The sequence below is a fragment of the Ranitomeya variabilis genome, chromosome 8, assembly GCF_051348905.1.
Source record: "Ranitomeya variabilis isolate aRanVar5 chromosome 8, aRanVar5.hap1, whole genome shotgun sequence".
Classification (NCBI taxonomy): Eukaryota; Metazoa; Chordata; class Amphibia; order Anura; family Dendrobatidae; genus Ranitomeya; species Ranitomeya variabilis.
The window spans coordinates 143,007,051-143,023,965 of NC_135239.1; the positions used below are offsets into that span (position 1 = coordinate 143,007,051).

Consider the following 16,915-nt stretch of genomic DNA (forward strand, 5'->3'; position numbering starts at 1 on the left):
ATTCATTATCCACCAACTGAAATTTGTCAGGTCTTTTATTGTTTTAATACTGATGATTTTGGCATACAACTCCTGATAACCCAAAAAACCTGTCTCAAATTAGCATATTTCACCCGACCAATCAAATAAAAGTGTTTTTTAATAACAAACAAAAAAAACATCAAATAATAATGTTCAGTTATGCACTCAATACTTGGTCGGGAATCCTTTGGCAGAAATGACTGCTTCAATGCGGCGTGGCATGGAGGCAATCAGCCTGTGACACTGCTGAGATGTTATGGAGGCCCAGGATGCTTCAATAGCGGCCTTAAGCTCATCCAGAGTGTTGGGTCTTGCGTCTCTCAACTTTCTCTTCACAATATCCCACAGATTCTCTATGGGGTTCAGGTGAGGAGAGTTGGCAGGCCAATTGAGCACAGTAATACCATGGTCAGTAAACCATTTACCAGTGGTTTTGGCACTGTGAGCAGGTGCCAGGTCGTGCTGAAAAATGAAATCTTCATCTCCATAAAGCATTTCAGCCGATGGAAGCATGAAGTGCTCCAAAATCTCCTGATAGCTAGCTGCATTGACCCTGCCCTTGATGAAACACAGTGGACCAACACCAGCAGCTGACATGGCACCCCACACCATCACTGACTGTGGGTACTTGACACTGGACTTCAGGCATTTTGGCATTTCCTTCTCCCCAGTCTTCCTCCAGACTCTGGCACCTTGATTTCCGAATGACATGCAAAATTTGCTTTCATCAGAAAAAAGTACTTGGGACCACTTAGCAACAGTCCAGTGCTGCTTCTCTGTAGCCCAGGTCAGGCGCTTCTGCCGCTGTTTATGGTTCAAAAGTGGCTTTACCTGGGGAATGCGGCACCTGTAGCCCATTTCCTGCACACGCCTGTGCACGGTGGCTCTGGATGTTTCCACACCAGACTCAGTCCACTGCTTCCTCAGGTTCCGGTCACCTCTTCTCGTTGTACAGCATTTTCTGCCACATTGTTTCCTTCCAACAGACTTACCATTGAGGTGCCTTGATACAGCACTCTGGGAACAGCCTATTTGTTGAGAAATTTCTTTCTGGGTCTTACCCTCTTGCTTGAGGGTGTCAATGATGGCCTTCCTGACATCTGTCAGGTCGCTAGTCTTACCCATGATGGGGGTTTTGAGTAATGAACCAGGCAGGGAGTTTTTAAAAGCCTCAGGTATCTTTTGCATGTGTTTAGAGTTAATTAGTTGATTCAGAAGATTAGGGTAATAGGTCATTAAGAGAACCTTTTCTTGATATGCTAATTTATTGAGACAGGTTTTTTGGGTTATCAGGAGTTGTATGCCAAAATCATCAGTATTAAAACAATAAAAGACCTGACAAATTTCAGTTGGTGGATAATGAATCTATAATATATGAAAGTTTAATTGTAATCATTACATTATGGTAAATAATGAAATTTAACACTATATGCTAATTTTTTGAGAAGGACCTGTACATCCACAGAGAATCTGACCCTGAAATTAATGACCTACCAAAAAAATATGCCCTGGAAGATAGAGTACATAGAGCTTTTCAATTGTTTCAACACTTACTTCCTTCTTCCTACACTCCTTTCCTCCTCCCCACTCAATCTTATATATTTACACCAGTTAAATAGGTGCATAATATAGAGGGCATAGAGGGGATCTGTATATAATTAATTTATTTAAACACTGCTGTACTGGTTGCAGTATACATGATGCTAATCAGGTATGATGCCACTTATACCATCAGGTGGAACATAAGTTGCAGTCCATAAGTTAGGTACAGCAGAAAGAAGGGTGGAATGCATGTGTGTTCCACTGACAAGGTGTCGTGGAAGTGACAACGCCGACGTAACACACACACACACGTGGAAGTAACGTGTTGGATGTATGCATCCCTATTAGGTGGAACGCGTGTGCTTGTCATGCCTCGGAACTGCCAGGAAGCTGGGTGTGCCTTTAAAAAGGTATTCCCTGTATAAATAAGGAGGATGAAGTGAAAGTCCTCTGGCACAGACATTACCTGTCAGGGCTGAACCACACCCCCATCTGCCCATCAACCCACTGAGGTTTTCTACAAACATTGTCCCCTGATAAACCCCAAAAAGGAGGGAGTGAAACGTGTCAGGACAAAGGGATCTTATAATACGAGGCTCAGCTGAGCGGTCTTCTGGGTTTTTGTACAATTGCTGTGGATATATGAACTATTCAGGGGAGGATCTAAATACATATGTACCACTACTGAAGCGCTCTGATTTATGAGAATTGTGGGTGCACCAGAATATTTAACCCCTTCATGACCTTGGGATTTTTCGTTTTTCCGTGTTCGTTTTTCACTCCCCTCCTTCCCAGAGCCATAACTTTTTTATTTTTCCGTCACTTTGGCCATATGAGGGCTTATTTTTTGCGGGACGAGTTGTACTTTTGAACGACATCATTGGTTTTACCATGTCGTGTACTAGAAAACGGGAAAAAAATTCCAAGTGCGGTGAAATTGCAAAAAAAGTGCAGTCCCACACTTGTTTTTTGCTTGGCTTTTTTGCTAGGTTCACTAAATGCTAAAACTGACCTGCCATTATGATTCTCCAGGTCACTACGAGTTCATAGACACCTAACATGACTAGGTTATTTTTTACCTAAGTGGTGAAAAAAAATTCCAAACTTTGCTAAAAAAAAGAAAACAAAATAAAAATTGCGCCTTTTCCGATACTCGTAGCGTCTCCATTTTTCATGATCTGGGGTCGGTTGAGGGCTTATTTTTTGCGTGCCGTGCTGGCGTTTTTAATGATTCCAATTCGGTGCAGATACGTTCTTTTGATCGCCCGTTATTGCATTTTAATGCAATGTCGCGGCGACCAAAAAAACGTAATTCTGGCGTTTCGATTTTTTTTCTCTTTACGCCGTTTAGCGATCAGGTTAATGCTTTTTTTTATTGATAGATCGGGCGATTCTGAACGTGGCGATACCAAATATGTGTAGGTTTGATTTTTTTTTTAGTGATTTATTTTGATTGGGGCGAAAGAGGGGTGATTTAACCCCTTCACCCCCAAGGGTGGTTTGCACGTTAATGACCGGGTCAATTTTTACAATTCTGACCACTGTCCCTTTATGAGGTTATAACTCTGGAACGCTTCAACGGATCTTGGCGATTCTGACATTGTTTTCTCGTGACATATTGTACTTCATGATAGTGGTAAAATTTCTTCGATATAACTTGCGTTTATTTGTGAAAAAAATGAATATTTGGTGAAAATTTTGAAAATTTCGCAATTTTCCAACTTTGCATTTTTATGCCCTTAAATCACAGACATATGTCACGCAAAATACTTAATAAGTAACATTTCCCACATGTCTACTTTACATCAGCACAATTTTGGAACCAACATTTTTTTTTGTGACGGAGTTATAAGGGTTAAAAGTTGACCAGCAATTTCTCATTTTTACAACACCATTTTTTTTTAGGGACCACATCTCATTTGAAGTCATTTTGAGGGGTCTATATGATAGAAAATACCCAAGTGTGACACCATTCTAAAAACTGCACCCCTCAAGGTACTCAAAACCACTTTCAAGAAGTTTATTAACCCTTCAGGTGTTTCACAGGAATTTTTGGAATGTTTAAATAAAAATGAACATTTAACTTTTTTTCACACAAAATTTATTTCAGCTCCAATTTGTTTTATTTTACCAAGGGTAACAGGACAAATTGTACAACAAATTTTGGGGTCTATTTTCTCCTGAGTACGCTAATACCCCATATGTGGGGGTAAACCACTGTTTGGGCGCATGGCAGAGCTCGGAAGGAAAGGAGCGCCATTTGACTTTTCAATGCAAAATTGACTGGAATTGAGATGGGACGCCATGTTGCATTTGGAGAGCACCTGATGTGCCTAAACATTGAAACCCCCCACAAGTGACACCATTTTGGAAAGTAGACCCCCTAAGGAACTTATCTAGATGTGTGGTGAGCACTTTGACCCAACAAGTGCTTCACAGAAGTTTATAATGCAGAGCCGTAAAAATAAAAAATCATATTTTTTCACAAAAATGATCTTTTCGCCCCCAATTTTTTATTTTCCCAAGGGTAAGAGAAGAAATTGGACCCCAAAAATTGTTGTGCAATTTGTCCTGAGTACACTGATACCCCATATGTGGGTGTAAACCATTGTTTGGGCGCAGGGCAGAGCTCGGAAGGGAAGGAGCGCCATTTGACTTTTCAATGCAAAATTGACTGGAATTGAGATGGGACGCCATGTTGCATTTGGAGAGCCCCTGATGTGCCTAAACATTGAAACCCCCCACAAGTGACACCATTTTGGAAAGTAGACCCCCTAAGGAACTTATCTAGATGTGTTTTGAGAGCTTTGAACCCCCAAGTGTTTCACTACAGTTTATAACACAGAGCCGTGAAAATAAAAATTCTTTTTTTTTTTCACAAAAATGATTTTTTAGCCCCCAGTTTTGTATATTCACAAGGGTATCAGGATAAATTGGACCCCAAAAGTTGTTGTCCAATTTGTCCTGAGTACGCTGATACTCCATATGTGGGGGGGAACCACTGTTTGGGCGTATGACAGAGCTCGGAAGGGAAGGAGCGCCATTTGGAATGCAGACTTAAATGGATTGGTCTGCAGGCGTCACGTTGCATTTGCAGAGCCCCTGATGTACCCAAACAGTACAAACCCCCCACAAGTGACCCCATATTGGAAACTAGACCCCCCAAGGAACTCCTCTAGATGTGTTTTGAGAGCTTTGAACCCCCAAGTGTTTCACTACAGTTTATAACGCAGAGCCGTGAAAATAAAAATTCTTTTTTTTTTTTCACAAAAATGATTTTTTAGCCCCCAGTTTTGTATTTTCACAAGGGTATCAGGATAAATTGGACCCCAAAAGATGATGTCCAATTTGTCCTGAATACGCTGATACCCCATATGTTGGGGTAAACCCCTGTTTGGGCACACGGGAGAGCTCTGAAGGGAAGGAGCACTGTTTTCCTTTTTCAACGCAGAATTGGCTGGAATTCAGATCGGATGCCATGTCCCGTTTGGAGAGCCCCTGATGTGCCTAAACAGTGGAAACCCCCCAATTATAACTGAAACCCTAATCCAAACACACCCCTTACCCTAATCCCAACAGTAACCCTAACCACTCCTCTAACCCAGACACACCCAACCCTATTCCCAACCGTAAATGTAGTCCAAACCCTAACCCTATCTTTAGCCCCAACCCTAGCCCTAACCCTAGCAATAACCCTAGCCCCAACCCTAGCCCCAACCCTAGCCCCAACCCTAGCCCCAACCCTAGCCCTAACCCTAGCCCTAACCCCAACCCTAGCCCTAACCCTAGCCCCAACCCTAGCCCTAACCCTAATCCTTACTCTAGCCCTAACCCTAACCCTAATGGGAAAATGGAAATAAATACATTTTTTTTTTATTTTTCCCTAACTAAGGGGCTGATGAAGGGGGGTTTGATTTACTTTTATAGCGGGTTTTTTAGCGGATTTTTAGGATTGGCAGCCGTCACACACTGAAAGACGCTTTTCATTGCAAAAAATATTTTTTGCGTTACCACATTTTGAGAGCTATAATTTTTCCATATTTGAGTCCACAGAGTCATGTGAGATCTTGTTTTTTGCGGGACGAGTTGACGTTTTTATTGGTAACATTTTCGGACACGTGACATTTTTTGATCGCTTTTTATTCCGATTTTTGTGAGGCAGAGTGATCAAAAACCAGCTATTCATGAATTTCTTTTGGGGGAGGCGTTTATACCATTCCGCGTTTGATAAAATTGATAAAGCAGTTTTATTCGTCGGGTCAGTACGATTACAGCGATACCTCATTTATATCATTTTTTTATGTTTTGGCGCTTTTATACGATAAAAACTATTTAATAGAAAAAATAATTATTTTGGTATCGCTTTATTCTCAGGACTATAACTTTTTTATTTTTTTGCTGATGATGCTGTATGGCGGCTCGTTTTTTGCGGGACAAGATGACGTTTTAAGCGGTACCATGGTTATTTATATCAGTCTTTTTGATCGCATGTTATTCCACTTTTTGTTCGGGGGTATGATAATAAAGCGTTGTTTTTTGCCTCGTTTTTTTTTTTTTTCTTACGGTGTTTACTGAAGGGGTTAACTAGTGAGGCAGTTTTATAGGTTGGGTCGTTACGGACGCGGCGATACTAAATATGTGTACTTTTATTGTTTTTTTTTTTATTATTTAGCTAAAGAAATGTATTTATGGGAATAATAAATTTTTTTTTTATTATTTATTTAGGATTTTTTTTTTTTTTTTTTTTTTTTTACACACATGTGGAGATTTTTTTTTTTTTACTTTTTTACTTTGTCCCAGGGGGGGACATTACAGATCGTTGATCTGACAGTGTGCACAGCGATCTGCTGTGCAGGGCTGCAGGCTTACCAGCGCTTGCTCTGAGTAGGCACTCGGTAAGCCACCTCCCTCCCTGCAGGACCCGGATGCCGCGGCCATCTTGGATCCGGGACCTGCGGCGAGGAGGGAGGTAGGAGACCCCCGGAGCAACGCGATCATATCATACCGGGGTCTCAGGGAAGCCCGCAGGGAGCCCCCTCCCTGCGCGATGTTTCCCTATACCGCCGGTACACCGCGATCATGTTTGATCGCGGTGTGCCGGGGGTTAATGTGCCGGGGGCGGTCCGTGACCGCTCCTGGCACATAGTGCCGGATGTCAGCTGCGATATGCAGCTGACACCCGGCCGCGATCGGCCGCGCTCCCCCCGTGAGCGCGGCCGATCGCGTATGACGTACTATCCCGTCGGTGGTCATACGGGCCCACCCCACCTCGACGGGATAGTACGTCAGATGTCAGAAAGGGGTTAAACTTTTATATTTTTTTTAATTTTTTTCACATTTTTTTAACTTTTTTTTTTTAACTTTTGCCATGCTTCAATAGCCTCCATGGGAGGCTAGAAGCAGGCACAGCACGATCGGCTCTGCTACATAGCAGTGATCATCAGATCGCTGCTATGCAGCAGAAATGCAGGTGTGCTGTGAGCGCCGACCACAGGGTGGCGCTCACAGTTGCCGGGGATCAGTAACCATAGAGGTCTCAAGTACCTCTATGGTTACAATACTGAAGCATCGCCGACCTCCGATCATGTGACAGGGGTCGGCGATGACGTCATTTCCGGCCGCCTGGCCGGACGCGGTAGTTAAATGCCGCTGTCTGCGTTTGTCGGGGCGTGTGTCGGCATTATGGAGAAGGAGAAGGGTAAGACTGTATTATGGGATTGATAGTCCTTACTGCACATATGAAACTCTGGGTCACTGGACCGTTGAATTGGTTTTCTGGTAGTATAGTGCAGTAGTGGATCCCTGTAATGATATAGGTAGTCAGATGAGCTAAAATTAGTGACTACTGGGATTCAGTCTTTATGTGATTGTGCCCTTTCCTTTTTTGATTATGTGACACTTTGCGTGTCCTTTTGGTGCACCTTCACCCAATATTTAAAGAACTCTGTAGTATAATATTATTTGTATATGGATCTTGTTTTGTATGTTTAGTGTTTAATATTAATAAAAATTTCATTTTTATGAGTTTTTGAGCCATTATACTTCATTTTGTGAGGTTGGTATGTCTGCGTTTGACAGCGGCATTTAACTAGTTAATAGCGGCAGGTGAATCGCGATTTCACCCGCCGCTATTGCGGGCACATGTCAGCTGTTCAAAACAGCTGACATGTCCCGGCTTTGATGCAGGCTCACCGCGGAGCCCTGCATCAAAGCAGGGGAGCTGACCTCAGACGTACTATCCCGTCCGAGGTCAGTAAGGGGTTAATACACAGATGCACTTTTTTATTATTATTATTATTATTATTACTACTACTACTACATTGTATGAGGATTGTTTTGGACCTAGAAAGTAGCACTCAGTGATCCATTTTTACAAGGACTCTGATATATTAGGACTGTTGATGCATCTGAACATCCAAAGCACAGATGCACCTTATTATATTGTCTGAGGATTGTTCTAGATATAATAAGTAGCAGCCAGTAGTCTATCTCTATATATACACACACTAATACAGTCATGGTCAAAAGTATTGACACCCCTGCAATTCTGTCAGATAATACTCAGTTTCTTCCTGAAAATGATTGCAAACACAAATTCTTTGTTATTATTATCTTTATATAATTTGTCTTAAGTGAAAAAACACAACAAGAATTGTCCTAAAGCCAAATTGGATATAATTCCACACCAAACATAAAAAAGGGGGTGGACAAAAGTATTGGCACTGTTCGAAAAATCATGTGATGCTTCTCTAATTTGTGTAATTAACAGCACCTGTAACTTACCTGTGGCACCTAACAGGTGTTGGCAATAACTAAATCACACTTACAGCCAGCTGACATGGATTAAAGTTGACTCAACCCTCTGTCCTGTGTCCTTGTGTGTACCACATTGAGCATGGAGAAAAGAAAGAAGACCAAAGAACTGTCTGATGACTTGAGAAACCAAATTGTGAGGAAGCATGTGCAATCTCAAGGCTACAAGTCCATCTCCAAAGACCTGAATGTTCCTGTGTCTACCGTGCGCAGTGTCATCAAGAGGTTTAAAGCCCATGGCACTGTGGCTAACCTCCCTAGATGTGGACGGAAAAGAAAAATTGACAGGAGATTTCAACGCAAGATTGTGCGGATGTTGGATAAAGAACCTCGACTAACATCCAAACAAGTTCAAGCTGCCCTGCAGTCCGAGGGTACAACAGTGTCAACCCATACTATCCGTCGGCGTCTGAATGAAAAGGGACTGTATGGTAGGAGACCCAGGAAGACCCCACTTCTTACCCCGAGACATAAAAAAGCCAGGCTGGAGTTTGCCAAAACTTACCTGAAAAAGCCTAAAACGTTTTGGAAGATTGTTCTCTGGTCAGATGAGACAAAAGTAGAGCTTTTTGGGCAAAGGCATCAACGTAGAGTTTACAGGAGAAAAAAAGAGGCATTCAAAGAAAAGAACACAGTCCCTATAGTCAAACATGGCGGAGGTTCCCTGATGTTTTGGGGTTGCTTTGCTGCCTCTGGCACTGGACTGCTTGACCGTGTTCATGGCATTATGAAGTCTGATGACTACCAACAAATTTTGCAGCATAATGTAGGGCCCAGTGTGAGAAAGCTGGGTCTCCCTCAGAGGTCATGGGTCTTCCAGCAGGACAATGACCCAAAACACACTTCAAAAAGCACTAGAAAATGGTTTGAGAGAAAGCACTGGAGACTTCTAAGGTGGCCAGCAATGAGTCCCGACCTGAATCCCATAGAACACCTGTGGAGAGATCTAAAAATGGCAGTTCGGAGAAGGCACCCTTCAAATATCAGGGACCTGGAGCAGTTTGCCAAAGAAGAATGGTCTAAAATTCCAGCAGAGCATTGTAAGAAACTCAATGATGGTTACCGGAAGCGGTTGGTCGCAGTTATTTTGACCAAAGGTTGTGCAACCAAGTATTAGGCTGAGGGTGCCAATACTTTTGTCAGCCCATTTTTGGAGTTTTGTGTGAAATGATCAATGTTTTGCTTTTTGCTTCATTCTCTTTTGTATTTTTTCATTTAAGACAAGGTAAATGAAGATAATACCAAAGAATTTGAGTTTGCAATCATTTTCAGGAAGAAACTGAGTATTATCTGACAGAATTGCAGGGGTGTCAATACTTTTGACCATCACTGTATATACACTGCTCAAACAAATAAAGGGAACACTTAAACAACAGAATATAACTCCAAGTAAATCAAACTTCTGTGAAATCAAACTGTCCACTTAGGAAGCAACACTGTTTGACAATCAATTTCACATGCTAAGACTGATAAAAACAAATGAATCCGTGCTGAAAGGGTATGACAGATAGGATAATAGAAATGATTAACTGTTGTAATGAAAGACCCAAAACTGTACGTACTAGGCTTGCCTGCACACCCCTACCTGTAACAGGACGGCCCCACTCAAACCAAACAAAACCGGAGCACCAATACTCCTGTCCACAATAAAAGACTCACCTACAGGAGATGTACCGTCATGTAGCGTAGTGAGTGCAGACCGGTCAGAAGGGGATCCGGCGTGTGGAATACTTGCGGGGGGATAGGTGGGCAGATGTTCTGGATCGCAATGCAGGACAGGGATAGCGGAAGCTGCGTAGAGCCAGGGAGAGCCCCGGCCGGCGGCGCCCCTGGATACGAGCAGAAAAGGAAATAGCTGGCACGAGGCTCAGCGTGTGACGTCACACAAATAGTACGGGGCAGCGCAGAGACCAAAAACCGACGCGTTTCGAAGGAGTGGCGTCCTTCTTCATCAGGGTTACCGGTCACTGCATGCGCCCAGACGTATAAATGCCCAAGGATGTCAAAGTTTGCAACTTGCATGTTTAACCCATTGCAATAATGGCTGCCAATTGTAGAGCCATAAAAAACACAACGCCGCAGTTTCCAACTGAAGGATAATGATGGAAGTAATGACACATATGCCATTGTACGCAGATTAGTGCGACAGTGGTCAATTACAAGAAACATATAGATATCTATACAGAGGTGTACATGTACTAAGCACATTGAAAATAGGGCAATATTATATTATATTATATATTATAAAAACGATTAAAAAGTATCAATACAAGTAATGGTTAATAAATTCTGAATAGATAAAACGCTACTAGTAGGAAACAAGGAGATATTAAAAAATACTAGAAAGTGTTAAAAATACTAGAAATAGTTGAAAAGGGACACTGTCCCCATATATTATATACTTATATAAAAACGGTACCTAAACCGAAACAGCGCCACAGGACTAGGCCTGTGCGTAAATTGCCTGAGGAGAAGATGCAAGACTCCTCCCATTTGGCCACAAACAAGTTGGCATAGCTAGGGGCAAATCGTGTGCCCATGGCAGTGCCACAGGTCTGTACAAAGAAATCTCCTTCATACCAGAAGTAGTTGTGTTGTAAAATAAATTTGGTACATTCTTCGATGAATGTGACCTGGGTATCCGGATATATCCCCAAAGTTTGGAGGTATTGGCCTGCAATCTGGCAACCCATTTTTTCAGATCAGACAGAGCTTAAGAGGGGGCAATTTAATAAAAGCTATGTCTAGGTCGGAATCTCAGTGGATTTTCACCCTGGACAGCCTTGCCCCTAAAGGCCTTAATCATGGGTTGGAAATATATGCTTTTTAAATGTGATTTTTACTACCCCCATTACTGGTTTTTATTTATTGTTGTGTTTATTCCAGCTTGAACCAGCTTGGGGATTTTCAGACCAAACAGGTTTAGGTACCGTTTTTATATAAGTATATAATATATGGGGACAGTGTCCCTTTTCAACTATTTCTAGTATTTTTAACACTTTCTAGTATTTTTTAATATCTCCTTGTTTCCTACTAGTAGCATTTTATCTATTCAGAATTTATTAACCATTACTTGTATTGATACTTTTTAATCTTGCTGGGCAAAGTCCACATTTGTCCCCTTTTTTCGTTTTTAACGTTCTCTATTTAATATACTTTTTAGTCACTATTTAATAAAGGCTTGGTTTTATATGTTAGTTTAGTTAGCGGTAGGTATATTGTCCTATTTTCAATGTGCTTAGTACGTATACACCTCTGTATAGATATCTATATGTTTCTTGTAATTGACCACTGTCGCACTAATCTGCGTACAATGGCATATGTGTCATTACTTCCATCATTATCCTTCAGTTGGAAACTGCGGCGTTGTGTTTTTTATGGCTCTACAATTGGCAGCCATTATTGCAATGGGTTAAACGGGCAGGTTGCAAACTTTGATTGACATCCTTGGGGATTTATACGTCTGGGCGCATGCAGTGACCGGTAACCCTGATGAAGAAGGACGCCACTCCTTCGAAACGCGTCAGTTTTTGGTCTCTGCGCTGCCCCGTACTATTTGTGTGACGTCACACGCTGAGCCTCGTGCCAGCTATTTCCTTTTCTGCTCGTATCCAGGGGCGCCGCCGGCCGGGGCTCTCCCTGGCTCTACGCAGCTTTCGCTATCCCTGTCCTGCATTGCGATCCAGAACATCTGCCCACCTATCCCCCCGCAAGTATTCCACACGCCGGATCCCCTTCTGACCAGTCTGCACTCACTACGCTACATGACGGTACATCTCCTGTAGGTGAGTCTTTTATTGTGGACAGGAGTATTGGTGCTCCGGTTTTGTTTGGTTTGAGTGGGGCCATCCTGTTACAGGTGGGGGTGTGCAGGCAAGCCTAGTACGTACAGTTTTGGGTCTTTCATTACAACAGTTAATCATTTCTATTATCCTATCTGTCATACCCTTTCAGCGCGGATTAATTTGTTTTTATCAGTCTTGGCATTTAGTTGACAGCGGTGGCACCTCCCTGTCTTGTCTCCTTGCAGCTGAGGGTTTTCATTGTGTTGTATGAGGTAGCGCGTGTGCATTATTTATATTTCAATTTCACATGCCGTTGTGCAAATGGAATAGACAACAGATGGAAATTATTGGCAATTATAAAGACACACTGAATAAAGGAGTGGTTCTGCAGGTTGGGACCACAGACCACATCTCAGTACTAATGCTTTCTGGCTGATGTTTTAGTCACTTTTGAATGTTGGTTGCGCTTTCACACTCGTGGTAGCATGAGACGGACTCTACAACCCACACAAGTGGCTCAAGTAGTGCAGCTCATCCAGGATGGCACATCAATGCGAGCTGTGGCAAGAAGGTTTGCTGTGTCTGTCAGCGTAGTGTCCAGAGGCTGGAGGCGCTACCAGGAGACAGGTGAGTACACCAGGAGACGTGGATGGGGTCGTAGGAAGGCAACAACCAAGCAGCAGGACCGCTACCTCAGTCTTTGTGCAAGAAGGAACAGGATGAACATTGCCAGAGTCCTGCAAAATGACCTCCAGCAGGCCACAAATGTGCGTGTCTGCACAAACGGTTAAAAACTGACTCCATGAGGATGGTCTGAGTGTCCGACGTCCACAGATGGGGGTTGTGCTCACAGCCCAACAAAGTGCAGGACGATTGGCATTTACCACAGAACGCCAGGATTGGCAAATTCGCCACTGGTGACCTGTGCTATTCACAGATGAAAGCAGGTTTACACTGAGCACATGTGACAGACGTGACAGAGTCTGGAGACGCCGTGGAGAGCGATCTGCTGCCTGCAACATCCTTCAGCATGACTGTTTTGACAGTGGGTCAGTAATGGTGTGGGGTGGCATTTCTTTGGAGGGCCGCACAGCCCTCTATTTGTTCGCCAGAGGTAGACTTGCTGCCATTAGATACCGAGATGAGATCCTCATACGCCTTGTGAGATCATATGTTGGTGCGGTTGTCCCTGGATTCCTCCTAATGCAAGACAATGCCAGACCTCATGTGGTGGAGTGTGTCAGCAGTTCCTGCAAGATGAAGGCATTAGAGCTATGGACTGGCCCGCCCGTTCCCCAGACCTGAATCCGATTGAACACATCTGGGACATCATGTCTCGCACCATCCACCAACGTCACGTTGCACCACAAACTGTCCAGGAGTTGTTGGATGCTTTAGTCCAGGTCTGGGAGTATATGCACGGCAAGTCGTTTTACATATAAATACATATGTTCACTCTTTTGAGCGTTTTGTTAGCAATTTTTCAGGCAGGTTTAGAGATGACCCACCCTAAACACGCCTAAAAAAAGTCATTTGCACATATCCTATGGGTGGAGCAATAACTCTAGAAATACTGGATCAACAAAGGGAGGCTAAGGCAAATTAGGATTCAACTGTTAATATGGGTACAGCACATGAGCTTTCACTCAATTCCCAACGCAAAAAAAGCTTCCCTGCAAAATCTTCCAGGACTTTTACATGATAGACTTTTATAAAACAATCTGCGTCCGAGAGGTACACTATAGGCAACCACAAGAGCTTGTCTTCAGGTAGCTGAACTCTTCTCTCAGGAGAGACGTTCAGTGACATTTTGTCTAGAACTGTATTTTTGAAGGTAAGGACATTGTGGCAGACTATGCTATTCTTGCTGTCAACTGCAACAGAAACTTGATGGAAAATTACTAAGCATATTGTCGGTAATTATTCAATAAAATTACAATAAAAGGTCAGATGAAAATTGAGAAGTCGTCATAAAACAGAAGAGCAGATAAAAATTGTATAAACACTACCTGCTATCCTTACAACTGACGAAATCCAATATACACGACAGGGAAGCACAGCATCTTTACTTAAGCTCTCCACCTTAATTCCCTCCGCAATCTCATCCCACTGATCAAACAAAGGAACCTAAAAATCACGGGGAGAAGAGGGAGAAAATAACTCACAGAACTACTCTGATAACAAATGGGGTGCATGAGGAACCATGCCGCAAGCAACAGGACCATCGGAAGTATTGTCTGCTACAACTCACATGTCTGAAGCAGCTGACTGGAGCTGCTTGGTAATCACCTTCTGTAATGTACTTTCCCCAGTCAAAGCCAAAAACCATGCCTAAAGGTGAAAAAAAAAAATGTAAATCCAATTGTATACATAAGCATTAATATTTCAAATCTAATTTTCTTAAAGGGAATCAGTCAGCAGGCTTTAGGTATACAATCTGAGATCAGCATGATGTAGGGGCAGAGACGCGGATTCCAGCGATGTATCACTTACTGCACTGTGTTGTTATTTCAATAAAATCAATAATTTAATCAGCCGGAGGACTTGTTGTTTCTTGAGATGTAGTTCTCCTGCTCTGTGTAACGCCGCCCCCACTGATTGGCAGCTTTCTGCCTATGCAGCATGTACACAGGAAGATGCCAATCAGTAGTGTGAATAGGGTTATGTGGAGCTCAGCATTCAGAGAACTAGCTGATCTGCAGCAGAGAAAAATATTTATCTTCTCAAAACTATAGAATGTAGCCCAGTAAGTGATACTTCATTGGAATCAAAGTCTTAGTCACTACAGTAAGCTGCTCTTCGATAACATGGCAAACATTTGGTGACAGATTCATTTAAAAAAAGTTCTGCTCTTCTGACATGTCCATTTTAGCTAATTACACTCGTCGGGAAAAAAAATGTAACAGGCATTGTTAATTAGACAGTGCAAGGGTTACATAGTACATTTGAGAAGTAAGACATATGTCCATCAAGTTCAACAGAGGTCACACTGCTCAATGAGGAGGGGTCTGATGGATTATAAATCAACATGACAGCATTGGAAAGAATCAATGTTTAAAACGACTGGTCACCAGCTGGAAAGTGGTCAGGTTTTGCTCTCATTTTATTACCACAGCTCCCCTGATAATTCAGCGTTTTGGTTTTTTTTGGGGGGAAGGTAGTTATTCACCATACACTTACACAGTTTAATAGCCACCGAAAACTGAGCCAAACATAAGACTATTCGGACAAGCAGGTCTCTGGCATTTCTATCCGACTGCTGACCAGGGCTGTGGAGTCGGTACGCCAAACCTCCAACTCCCTCATACATGGCTCATGTTTAACTGAAACATTTACTGTAATAAAATGGTAACATCAGGCTTTTAATCACCATTATGATATAATAATCAAGCTATTTGGATAGGACAAAGTATATTTATTGGAATACAACTTTAGAACATAATACATTTGTAAATGTGCAATACACTATGCAGTATGTGAGAAGTTATTCAGAACGTTGTTAAAAACATTTGTGCAGTCTATGAATTTGTTCTGAGAAATAGTATCGCCTCCATCAGATCCTCCTTCATAGATTACTTCAAATCTGACCTAATTATTTTAAGGTTAGAGAAAGTTCTCTCTGCACTAACTTAGGTTGGTGGCAAAGCGGTAATTACATGGGAACATCTCTAACCATTTCAGGGTATAAAGGAATTGCCTCGTGCACAGTCAGGTTTGATGAATGGTTGATCTCTTCTACTTCTTTGAGAGCAAGTGAAATATTTGGCTGAAATACGGTCAATCTGTTGTCTAGGGGAGTGGAATCTTTTTCCCCTGGAGAAATCTCTTGAGGCTGAAGATATGGTAGCAGTAGCACTGGCAAGACCAAAATCCTCCTGCTCATTGCAGTCCTGTAGCCCACTCATCCTAACTACTTCAGTCAGAGCTTCTTTTCCGTTAGTAAGCTGTTGATCATCCAGCAGTATACGATGTCCAAATAAACAGCTGCCTAATAGCAGTGTCTCTCTCCGTTTCAATGAAACAGCCATGCCATCTGTGATTAAACCTCCTCTTTGGGTAAGGCTTTTACCTTTTGAGCAAGTTATTCCACTCCTTTATGAAAAAGCCAGGAGTTAAATCCTCAGCTTCTAATTTTTTTAGTCACTGTAAATGACTTATGATGCAATTATATCAGATCAGCTAACTGTGTACATTGACCTTCTTTAAAAGCGGCCAACCCTCAGGTAACATGTCAACAATAAAGGGTTTCAACTCAAGTAATCGCTCAATCATTAAATTGACTTGATCCACATTTGCCCCTTTTCCATCACATCTCTTCAAGATTGAATCAGTTAGATCTAGACTGCGGACTACACAACAAACATTACAGGGGAGCCGTATTCAATAGTTGTCGGAACAACTGGACTTGGTGGATGTCTGGAGAATGCAGCACCCAATAGAAAGGGATTACTCTCATTACTCCCATGTGCACGACTCTCACGCCAGGAAAGACTGCTGGCTATTACACTCGTCACTATAGCCATTGTTACTGCAGACAGGCATACAGAATATTCATATTTCAGATCACGCCCCAGTAACATTTACATCAAGCTTAGCAACCCCGATACACCGAGAGAAGAGATGGCGTTTCCCCTCATACCTATATCAGTCGGACGATTTTAAAAAATATCTCCAACTGTCGTGGGAGGTTTACAAAAATGACAACCGCAGTCATTGCGACGATGCACATTTATTTTCGATGACTTCTAAGGCCG

The 16,915-nt window shown here is 42.4% G+C and overlaps 1 protein-coding gene across 9 annotated transcripts in view; it reads right to left on the reverse strand.

The window, feature by feature from the left end:
• Positions 1-16,915, reverse strand: part of L3MBTL2 (L3MBTL histone methyl-lysine binding protein 2) — a 241,087-nt gene that overhangs the window by 123,522 nt on the left and 100,650 nt on the right. For 8 of the 9 annotated variants that reach the window (XM_077275930.1, XM_077275928.1, XM_077275934.1 and 5 more), the window contains 2 exons: positions 14,413-14,492; positions 14,171-14,288 (listed from right to left, as the gene is read on the reverse strand). In XM_077275930.1, coding sequence (XP_077132045.1) covers positions 14,171-14,288; positions 14,413-14,492 — 198 coding nt within the window. Of the gene's footprint in view, positions 1-14,170; positions 14,289-14,412; positions 14,493-15,341; positions 15,487-16,915 lie in introns of those variants that run through there. The other variant, XM_077275935.1, reaches the window with a different exon arrangement.